Source organism: Squalius cephalus (assembly GCF_949319135.1).
Source record: "Squalius cephalus genome assembly, chromosome: 22".
NCBI classification, from domain to species: Eukaryota; Metazoa; Chordata; class Actinopteri; order Cypriniformes; family Leuciscidae; genus Squalius; species Squalius cephalus.
In genome coordinates, this window is record NC_137143.1 from 16,975,960 (window position 1) to 16,988,464 (window position 12,505).

General features: G+C 34.9%; 1 protein-coding gene across 1 annotated transcript in view; it reads left to right on the top strand.

Moving 5' to 3' along the window:
- naaladl2 (N-acetylated alpha-linked acidic dipeptidase like 2) overlaps window positions 1–12,505 on the top strand; it is a 295,368-nt gene that overhangs the window by 127,317 nt on the left and 155,546 nt on the right. The window contains exons 3-4 of the mRNA XM_079856568.1: window positions 3,160–3,421; window positions 10,332–10,451. Of these exons, the coding sequence (XP_079712694.1) occupies window positions 3,160–3,421; window positions 10,332–10,451 (382 nt within the window). The remainder of the gene's footprint in view (window positions 1–3,159; window positions 3,422–10,331; window positions 10,452–12,505) is intronic.

The following is a 12,505-nucleotide window of genomic DNA, read 5'->3' on the forward strand; positions in this document are numbered from 1 at the left end:
TGAGATGCAAAATTTGCTCTCATCAGAAAAGAGGACTTTGGTCCACTGTGCTTTATTAAATCCAGAGTCAACGCAGCCGTCGACCAGGACATTTTTAGAGCACTTCATGCTTCCTTCATTTTCCAGCAGGATTTGCACCTGCCCACACTGCCAAAAGAACCAAAACCTGGTTCAATGACCATGGTATCACTGTGTAATTACTGTGTGATTTCATGTAATATTCTAATTTTCTGGGATTTTGATTTCGTGGGTTTCATAAGCTGTAAGCCATAATCATCAAAATTATTTCAAATAAAGGCTTGAAATATCTCACTTTGCATGTAATGAGTCTATATAATATATTAGTTTCACCTGTTAAGTTGAATTCTTGAAATAAATCAACTTTTTGATGATATTCTAATTTTATGACCAGCACCTGTATGTATATATATATATATATATATATATATATATATATATATATATATATATATATGTGTGTGTGTGTGTATATATATATATTATTTTTATTTTTATTCAAATATCAAATATTACATTTAATGCTTAACATGCCTTTAATTGCAAATAGAAATGCAATTTAACTTGAATTTTAATGCTGTATGTATTCCTATTTGAATTTATGATCTGTTTTCATTTTTGGATTAATTTGTAGATAATTGTATTATTTGAAAGGTATTGCAAAAAATGTAATGATAGAAGTTATTCCATACTGATCCCATTTTATTTAGCACCAAATCCTAGACTAATGCACCACAAAGTGACATTTCTTTGTAATTCGTTTCGAACTGGTCACTCTAAAATTGGTCACACAATCATTTGAAAAAACAGTTCCTCCATAAGTAATGTCTTGGGTTACTATTTAAGTCTTGTGCCAGCTGTAGTGGGGGTGGAGGTTGGAGAAGCATTACCTGAGAGAGGTTAGGAATCATCCTCTCCACTCATGCAGAGCACGCTTTTAATTAGATTACCCAGGCACCCATGCACAGCCGTGAGGGATTGGACACACTCTGTCAGGTCATTTTGCCTCAATGCTGGGCTGGACTGCTTGTCCGCTCTCTTGAATCGCTGGATGTGCTTGAGAAGCTAGAAGGAATCTCAAAAAACGACTTTCTTCTGTAACGGTGGCCCATTTTTGAACAGGAATAGGGAATTTAAAACTTTTCTGTCCACTCCGTCCATATGAAAGAACATTGTCTTGAGTTTATCTAGAAAAAATGTCCAGACAAATAACTCTTTATATGAGGCTTGTAGATGACTATGTTAAATGTCTGGTAGAATTAGTCAAAATCTCGTCTTTGTTTTCCATATGTATATAAGACATTTACCATCTGAAGTTATACATTTGTTTTCTTGAATGTTAAAAAATATATATTCTTAAATAATATTGAAAAATAACCAAATGGAATTTTTCCCCAGTAACACCTAACTATTGTTTTTTTTTTAACTTTCATGAACAAGGTGACTTCTGCATGCTGTTTTGTTTTGTTGTTTTGTGTTTAGTTTAGTTTAGTTTAGTCTAGTCTCTTTTAGTCTCATTTTGTTTAGTCTAGTTTCATTTCGTTTTGTTTATCATTGGTGTCTATGTGTGACCCTACAATATATTTAATACATAATTATCATAGAAACACTAGATAAATCAAACAATGAACAAATTTACATTGTTTTTTTTTTATTAATACAACTGAAATACTGTTATTGTCACTCAGTCTAAATAATAAATTGGTAAAAAAAAAACAAAAAAAACTTTTGTAAATTAAGTTAGCTTAAAACACATGCAGTATGCTGACATGCAGTATGACAGTATGTTGCTTTCATTTGTACAGAGCCCTTAAAGGGACATGGTAAAGAAAAAAAAAAATAATAATAAGTGGAGTAAAAATAATTTGTCAATGCTTTTGCGTTCTTCTGAGAAACTTTGCATTCCTTTGCCAAATGTTTATGTTCCGCCTAGAAACTTTTTGATTTTGTGAGCAAACACAAAGTTTCTCGGGGGAACACATAACATTTGTGAGAGAACGCAAAAGCATTGACTTTTCTTTTTTTTTTTTGCTCCCATCTCATATATATATTTTTTTTTTTGTAGTTTCAATGAATACCTCTTTTTTTACACAGTGCAATATGCAAGTAAACAACACAAATACAAAACAGATTAGAACTGAATACAGAATATTTGTTGTGCATATAAAACATCTCTCAGCATGAAGCGTACCAGACACTGTTGATTTAGTGTGTACTCTTCATATTAGACAGTACAAATATGCCAGGATGTTCTTGCTTTTCTTTTTGTGCTGTCAAAATCAGAACTGTTTTAAAAGATTTAACCTCTTTCACCTGAAAAAGTAGTATAATGAGAGATTTGTTTTTTTTAGCAGAGAAGAGTAATAATCTGTCCCAGTTTTTTGTTTGGGTTACGGATATTGTTAGCGTCATGTGGCAATGATCAACATCTGCAAATTCATCATAGAGGATAAAGGGGAAAAATGCAGTTAAATGATTTATAGTCTCTGGAGGCTCTTGGCTTACTTTTACACTTCAATTAATTTTGTTTTGAAGATTGCGAGAATGGGCAGGCCTGCTGTGTTTCTCCCATGAAATCACAGAGTGAGCTTTGGCATGCTGATGGGCTTGAGAGCTCTCAAAGTTTTCAAGTTACAAGATAACAATGTATTTCTCTTTGTGCCTTCCACGTGCCGTGACGGGTAGGAAATAAGCGAAGCCGAGCTGCCAGAGCACCTTAGCAGCGCTTCATTTCTCACTCTCATGTTTAACCGTCTGTTGCTAATTTACTTTCTCTCCAGGCAATCCTTTTTTAATAGTGCATCCGTTTGTTCAGGAGACAATTGATTCCCTGCACCGCCATATTCATCAGTTACATTAACTGAAGCTTGTCCGGAATATGAATTATGGAGGCCCTCTCTCCATTTCTGTCCCACATTTCTAGCTGCAGCTTCATGTCAATAGACCATGTAAATACCTTTGAGGAAAACAAATGTTAACCTAAAGTCAACAATGTGCTAATTACGCTAATGATAATGAGTCTTGCACATATTCATCAATGCTTTAAGTGTCGTCTTGTCGTTGGGTTGTAAAGGGGTGCCTTTGCAAAATACTACATGCATTTATTGATGTTTCTTTCCTGTTGTGTCTGCTTCAACACAGGGACTTTGACAACTTGTCCGATCTCACAGAAGAGTCCAAGGTCAAGTACATCGCTCAGCGGTGGGAGGAGCTCGGATTAAAAGACGTCCGGGTTACTAATCACACGGCTCTTCTGAGCTATCCCGGACCCGCCCTCAGCACGATCGTGGATACGATTGGAAACCACTGTTTCCTGCCCAGCGGAGCGAGGTGTGGACAGCCATCCACATCCACGACTGAACCCTTTGCCTTTGCAGCCTACTCTGCTGTGGGAAGTCTAGTGGTGAGTTACATTGTACCATCAAGAGATCAATACCACACTCACAATTGTACTAGAAATATCAGATATGGGTCTATAACTTAAAACATTATTGTGTGATAATGTTGGCCAACCTAAAAATGTGGAATGTGCTTTACATGGTAATCAACCTAAATGCATTCGGATATGCCAACACAACCTAAATCGTGAAAAAAACTTGCAGTTGTAACCTCAAGTATATATTTCTAACTGACCTAACCTGTATTTGTTTTTATCTATTTTTTATCATTTTGTCTGTGTAACTTAATTTGTCAGATTGTCAAATTAGTTGACATTTTTACCTTGAATACAATTTAGTTGTTACCACTTAAAATAATTTTTTAGGTACTGTTATAAAAAAAGAAAGAAAAAAGAACTAAAAGTTACTCTACTGTTCAAAAATTTGGGCTCAGTAAGATTTATTTTAATTAGTACTTTTATTCATGAAGGATGCAATGAATTTATCGTAAGTGTCAGTAAAGGCATTTATAATGTTACAATATACACACACACACACATATATATATATATATATATATATATACAGTACCAGTCAAAAGTTTGGAAACGTTACTATTTTTAATGTTTTTGAAAGAAGTCTCTTATGCTCATCAAGCCTGCAGTTAAAAAAACAAAAACAAAAAAAAAAAAGTATGAAATTATGAAATATTATTACAATTCAAAATAATGGTTCTCTTTTTTAATATATTTTAAAATGTAATTTATTTTTGTGATGCAAAGCTGAATTTTCATCAGCAAGTACTCCAGTCTTTGGTGTCTTATGATCCTTCAGAAATCATTCTAATATGATGATTTGATACTCAGTTATTATCAATGATGGAAACAGTTGTGCTGTTTAATATATTTTTTTGGAATACTTTTTTCAGGATTCATTGATGAGTAAAACGTTAACAGCATTTATTCATAAAAACAGCATTTATTCAAAATAAAAACATTTCTAACAATATAAATCGTTACCATCACCTTTTATCAATTTAACTCATCCTTGTTGAATTAAAGTACTAATTTCTTAAAAAAAAAAAAAAAGTTATTGTTCCCAAACTTTTGAACGGTAGTGTATATTGTTACAAAAGATTTCTATTCTAAATAAATACAGTTCTTTTTAACTTTTTATTCATCAAATAATCCTGAAAAAAGTATCTCAGGTTATAAAAAAAATATTAAGCAACTGTTTCCAACATTGATCATAAATCAGCATATTAGAATGATTTCTGAAGGATCATAAGACACCAAAGACTGGAGTACTTGCTGATGAAAATTCAGCTTTGCATCACAAAAATAAATTACATTTTAAAGTATATTAAAAAAGAGAACCATTATTTTAAATTGTAATAATATTTCATAATATTACTGGGGTTTTTTTTGTTTTTTAACTGCAGGCTTGATGAGCATAAGAGACTTCTTTCAAAAACATTAAAAATAGTAACGTTTCCAAACTTTTGACTGGTACTGTATATATATATGTTCTTCTGACCTTTTAATCCATCAAAGAATCCTGTGGGAAAAAAAGTATCATGGTTTCTACAAAAGAACAGCTGTTTTGAACATTGATGATTTCTGAAGAATCATGAGACACCGAAGAATGAAGTAATAACAATAATTAAAAACCTATAATTTTAATTGGTAATATTTTACAATATATTTTACTTTTGATCAAATAAATGCAGCCTGGATGACAATAAAAGTAGCAAATGTCTTAGTGACTTAAGTCTGTTCCTGTTTGTTTGTTTTTTATTTCATTATTTTTTAATTTTTTTACCCACCATTGAAAATGACTGCAAAACAGGCCAAAGCATCAAGCTTTGCAAGTTTGCAACACATGGACTGGAACAGAATATGTGTGTGGAACAAGAGCAATTTTAACGCTCAAAGAACTCACTCCTGTTCCATTCCTGGTTTTCCATTTCCCACCCACTGGTGAGTGAAACCCTGATCCGAGTGATCACCCAACCACTCCACACTACAAGTGAAACTTTCACATTTTTGCTCCTCACTCTAGGCACACACGCTTTACACCACTCACTGTCACGTTTGGTCTGTGTTTTGCTTGAGTTGGACTGTTTGGTTTTGCCCTCTTCCCAGTTCATGTGTTAATTCATCTGCTGCCATAGTTTTTGCTTTGCCCTCATGTGTTACACCTGTGTCTAGAAGTTAATATTCTCGTTTAGCCTCAGTGTTTCCCTGTGTATTCATAGCCCTCATTTTCCGTTGTTCCATTTATTGCCCATTCCTTCTGCAACCGATGGTGACACTCACATGGTCTGAAACACCACAGAAATAAATATAATAACTCTCAGTACTTTTTGAATGCCTCTCAGCCATTCAAATTCACAAGCACTTGAACTGAATGTAATAACTTATTCATTTATAAATATAATCATTTAAAATACATTATCAACAATCATTGAACATAAATTTGCTTATTGACTTTTTATATTGTCAACTTCACTGCACTATAAATGTATTGCATTGGCAGCGGCAGCTGAATTAGCATCAGATATTTTTATGCAAACACACTCTTACTTTCACAGCCCTGAATGCTTCATCCTGTCGGAAGGTTAAAACAAATCCATTATGCAAGACTGAACCCATTTCACACACGTGTGTGATATATTCTCCAGTTATTTTTAGAGGTTATGCTTTCTGTCTCTGAAGGGAACAGGAAATGTCGAAGGAAGATGCATTGCCATTATCCGTTTCAAGACAGACACACTGTATCTAACAGGGATAAGCTTCAGTAAAAAGTTCTCAGATTTAGTCACAGTCGGTCTTTCATGTCGTCCTCCACAAGCGGGGTCAAAGTCATCCATCATATCACTGCACATACTCAAGGCTCTGATGTAAATTAAACTGCATTTGCAATGTCTAAAAATCAGCAGGGAAAAACAAATACGACCGGCTTGATGCTCAGGGATCTCGTGCTGAGGAGTTAGAGATTCATCCAGCTATCCTGAGCCACTCATGGGTCACTGGGCATTTTACATTATGTATTTTTACCAACTCCCAGCTCCACAGCTGGGCTAAAATATTCACCTTCTTTCCACTGAAAACATACAGATGCACAGCGATATCATTTTTAAGAATGTGTCATGATAGTTTTCATTTAAAGGGTTATTTCACCCCAAAATGAAAATTCTGTCAGTAATTACTCACCCTCATGTTGTTCCAACCCCGTAAGACTTTCATACATCCTCGGAACACAAATTAAGATATTTTTGATGAAATCTGAGAGCTGGCTCACTCCTTCATAGGCTTCTATATAATCGATATCTGCCATCCCAGAAAAGTTAGTTAAGACATCGTTAAAATAGTCCAAGTGACAACAGTGGTTTTTGTGCGCAAGAAAAACATTTAATTTTCTTCTGTGTGGGCCTCTGAGTGAGTTCACGTAATGTAACAGCGCAGCGCTTCTGGGTTGTACGTCAGAACGTAGGCTCACTATTGGCCGACGCTGGTCATGTGTGTGATGCTGGTCAATAGTGAGCCTACGTTCTGACGTACAACCCAGAATCTCCACCTAATTCACAACACATGCATACGCACATTAAATTTTTCTTAAAATCATTCTGTTGTTAGTGAATTTAGAGTATTCTAAATGAGCGACCACGTGCATGAGGTTAGTCATTTGCATAAGACACGCCCAAACATCTCCATATATGGGCTTTCCGTGTATTCTTTCCTTTTTCATTCTCAAAACCAGTTCACACAATAAACAAATTTTTATACAGACCCAGATTACAGGCCTATCATTAGCCAGGTGTACATACGTGTGAATCTGTGTTATTCCAACGTAATCTCACAGAAATTCGTACGTATTTTACGAGGTGGCTAATTCATATGAATTTCGTACGACCTACACTCATACGTGTCTAGACTCCAGTGATGGGTAGAATAGAGGCGGGGTTAGCGGTGGTCCTTCCTGGTGATGCTTTTTGAAAAATCGTACGAGTGAGGTCATATGAATTTGTACGAATTAGCCACCTCGTAAAATACGTGCAAATTGTGTGAGATTGAGATAGTAATTCAGAGAAACCTCGCAGTTGAAGCTATAACGCAGCTTTTCTTACTCTTTCACTGTAGTCTATATGATGAAATATATTTAGGATTAAATTCAATTGTATTATTATATGTTTATATAATAATATTATTATTATTATTATATTAATATTAGTCGTGTTAAGCTGAAATATAACTTCATAACACGATTATGCAGCACAGAAAAAGTGCTTTCTGCATAAGTGCAGTTGTTCCTACACTTTTTTTTTTTGCGAATTTGGAATAAATTTTAGTTTGAAAGTTCTTGGTGTATCATTTGTTCGTGAAAACGTTGGTACAGCAATTCCACGCACAAATTTCTGCATGTGCATGGTTAGTGATTAGTGAATGAGACCAAATGAGTCTTCTACACTTATTATTAGCTATAAATAATACTTATTTTTTATTATATTATTGATTTAGATCTTATTTGTTTGTCTTACTTTTTAGCGTAAAATGCTTTTCTCAACCGATTTTACTTCTGTAAACTGATATATTTCTGTTTGTCTGTCAGTCAGTTTATTTGTTTGTTTGGTTGGTTTGTTGGTTGCAGGAACCACAAGTTACTGCAATTAACAAGTTTTATGATTGGTTGGTTGGTAATACCAGGAATTTGTATATAAACGGGGACTGTTTCTACCAATGTATATCTTTTATGTCTTCCACCCAAAACTAATTATTTATGCATTTAGCACAGATATTGACATCTTCACTGAGTCAACCATGTGGAAACATCAAATGATGCTGAAAATGATCACTTGTACCAACAAAGAATGCCCTTTTAATATACTAAAGCTCAATCAACAAAGAAATCCCATGGTGCAGTTTCATTTCTTCAAGGAATCTATAAATGTCACTCTGTCTCAATCATTTTGCTCAGTTCAGATGGCCAAATCATTTTAAAGTCTAAACAAGAAATAAACACCAAAAAAACTGCAGGTAATTTGATGGTTTGTGGTACATTCAGTGGAGGCTTTACCTCTGGTCAGTAATAAGTCTGAGGAGGCTCCCGAGGCTAATTAGTTTTGATGAGTTAAATCCTCCATGCTCCCTGGCTATTTCTCTCCACAGCATATTAGTGATGATCAGGTGCACGCGCTGGGCAATTACCGACCTTAATTTCTTAAAGAAAGTGAGGTCAAGTAGTGAGAATAAAAGTTCCATTTATTTTCCTTTAGTTTCAGAATGTTTGTCTCTGGTCTACTCAAAAACAGGAGTTTTCTACAGGCTGTCTTATACATTTTGTAAAACTACCAAATCAAATATTTCAGCATAGATTAGCTTAGATTTGATTAATTTCCATAACTAATACATTTTTAATGAGCAAGGGACATTGACTTTAGCTTTGGTTGAAGCTATTTTATTTTTGTTGAATTATTTCAACAAAAACTTTAAGATCAAACATTAATCAGAAACACCCCGCAGCGCTGTCATGAACTTCTCTTCACTAAGCCTTTTTGATAAATAAAGAATTGCATATTGTTCAGACTTCGCAGTTTTAGAACATATGAGCCATGCAGTGGATTTGATCCCATATCTGCTGGAGAGAGGGGGAAAAATGCCTATTCTATATGTGTTGCATGGAACGCCTTGATGAGTGTTTCCTTTGATACGTGAGTTATACTGTTGGGAGTGGTCATTTGTATTCATTTAACATTGATTGTGTTATATAAAAACTAAACCTGTGAAATGATGAAACGTTTCTGCAACACCTCAACAAAGCTTGTGTGTTAACAGAGTCCGAACATGGATATTTACAAAAAGTTCAATCAAATGGACACAATGAGGGCATTTTAAATTCCTTTTAAATTTCAAGAGATTCTCACTGTAATATCGCTCTGCTGCCTCTTTAATGTGGAATGCAAAAATTAAATTGAGCATTGAAGGAGTGTTGAGATTTTATACACAGTGGACATGTCGCTGCTATCCCCTCTAATGGCACCGTGTGTGATTGGGGTGTTATTTAACATTCTCCTCAAAATAATGTTTAATTACGAGGCGCTCCTCAATCACGTAGATGTGAAAACAATTGTTATTTTCCTCTAGCTGCTTCGAGTCGCGGGGGTGAGATGACTCGTGAAACGAGCCGTCGCTCGTATACAGGAGCGATTTGTTCTCCACTATGCGTGCCTTCGTTAATTTCATTACCTTAATGACAGCCTCTCGGTGCAAATCTCATCCATTCCCAATTTTCTGCTGCTTCTTTGGGGTTAGACGGAACACTTTTATAATGCAAATGCAGACATTAGTGATAAATCCCATCTCTCACTGGCCTTGTGGTTTTGTGATACTGGCGAGATGTTTCATTTTCCTCCAAGCCTAATGAAAAATGAATTGAGCACAGGTAATGCATTTCCACTTTGTGTCTCCGGGCCTTAAATAGCATTTAGTTTGACCCCACCTCATCAGCCCTTGTCACTTGAACATACTCACTTTTCTTAATCTCACGTACCGGGTTCTGGTTTAATAGTGCAAACGAAATGACAAAAAGGACGCCACGGCCTGCAGCTGCCATGAATCTGCCTTGAATTCCTTCAAAGCTGTGACATCTTTGCTGTGTTGGTGCGTGATTTATAGTACAGTGGCTAATATATGTACTCGTCCCCCATTATACACCACCTGAGATGTTCACTTTGTTTTTACTCATGCTTTGCTATCTGTAATGAATGTGACAAATAGCTTTATGGGGTGAGTTACATGAGTCACTGCATTACAAATCAGAGGCTTGTTATTCCACACACACAGACAGCGAGTGGGGTCAGAATGCTGGGGGAGACTCTACCCTCAACCATTTTAAAAATGTAAATGTTTTAAAAATGTTTCTTTCTTTTTTTTCCAGGCAGAGGTGGTGGACGTTCAGTATGGGAGCCCTAGGGAGTTGAAACAAGTCCAAGCTAGTACAAATGTGACCAATAAAATAGCACTGCTAAAACTTGGACAAGCACCTTTGCTTTACAAGGTATGTTGTTAAATTAATATGTATATGTTTTATGCAAATCAAGGTACACTACCATTCAAAAGTACTTTTATTCAGCAAGGATGGATTAAATTGATCAAAAGTTACCGTACAATCTTTTACATTGTTACAAATTGCTGTTCTTTTGAGCATTCTATTCATCTATTCCTATTCAAGGAATCCTGAAAAAAAAAAAATGCATCACGGATTCCCCAAAAATAATAAGCAGCACAAGAGTTTTCATCATTGATAATAATAAGAAATGTTTTTCTGAGCACCAAATTAGCATATTAGAATGATTTCTGAAGGATCATGTGACACTGAAGACTGGAGTAATGATGCTGAAAATTCAGCTTTGACTTCATAGGAATACAATACTTTTAAAATATATTAATAATACTGTTTTTACTGAGTATGAGAATTATTCTCCACAACAATAAAAAAATCTTACTGGCCTCAAACTTTTGAATAGTAGTGTGTATGTGGAATTATTTGCTGCTTATTGACCCCATTAAATCAAAACTTCAAATACCAATGTTAATGTATATATGACAAATCACACAACTTTTAAGAACAAAGGAATTAACAATTTTCTCACATTCATTCTTGATAATTAAGTGGATGCATTTAATCCCTTCTAAGAGATTTCATTAATGAATAAATTAGATTAACTTAGTCTCATTAGACCAACAAATAACCATGATTATTAAAAGGCATTTAATCATAACAGAGATTTAAGAAAGTTATTTCTTATAATTAAATTACTGTGCAGCTGTTTGTGAAATCATTATATGTGATTAATGCATACATAATTATGGTACAGCTCAAATCATATATTTTACAATTACTTAACGATGTCTCTGTAAACCTTCACCAAGACAATTACTTTAGAGTAATGGGGATCACTGATATTTATTAGTGGGAAAAGCACAGGTAATGTCCTATAATTCGCTTAATCAAAGAAAGAAACCTGTTGGTTTTGTTGTCTTTGTATTTCATGTTCTCCCCTCAGTAGTTTTCAGGAGTTTAGCAGGGGTTCTCTGTCTGTATTATCTGTAAATGTGACATCCCTTGTTCTCAAACCTCCTTCATTTGTTGATGATGCAAGTAGCGTGTTTCTTCTCCGCCTTCTTGTCCTTATATAGAATTGAATGTGCATTTTTTGAACACAAGATTTTGTGTGAATACGTGTTTGAATTGCGGCCTGTTTTTCACACAAAGTAGTCACATGACTTCAAAAGCCTTGGAAAAGAGTTGATTGGAACTGTTATGGTAGTTTATGTGGCTTTTGGTGCTTCAGCAGTTACAATCGACATACTCTCATCTTTGTGTTTCATGGTTTATAAAGTCGTATGGGTTCGTACTGGCATGAGGTTGAGTAAATGACAAGATTTTCCATTTGTGCAAACACTTATTTTCATATTCCTCCTGCAAAGCAGTGTAATAAAGTCCACTGAAGGCAAGTGTAGATGAACCCAATTGCAACTTTATTAAATCCAAACATGAGCAGATACAAAAATAAACAAAGACTTGGCATGGTACAAAACATTACCTTAAACCTGAACAATAAACTCACCAACAGCAGTTACACAGACAAAGCTAGACAAGATACAGTGGAAACATTAGGGCTATTTATACAACAAGACTAACAAGAAACACCTGTGAACAATCAAGACAATCAACCAATCAGAACATGACACATAAGACAAGGGAAGCACAAGAGGGCCAGGGAGTCACATGACTCACATGAGAATTTCAAAATAAAAGCAGTGAACACAAACAAAACCCAAACCAATGTGACAAGCAGTATCACATATACCCCTGGTTTCACAGACAGGGCTTAAGACTAGTCCTAGACTAAAATGTAAGTCTGAGCTGTTTCCACTGAAATAAACTTGCACTGACTGATCTTAAAAATATATCAGTGCCTTTTTAGTTTTAAGATGCACATCGGTAATGTTTTTTTCTAAGCATGTTTATAAAAATTACTTAAATGTCCTAATTGATCTATGGTCTAATCCTGGCTTAGTCTAAGCCCTGTCTGTGAAACCGGGCCT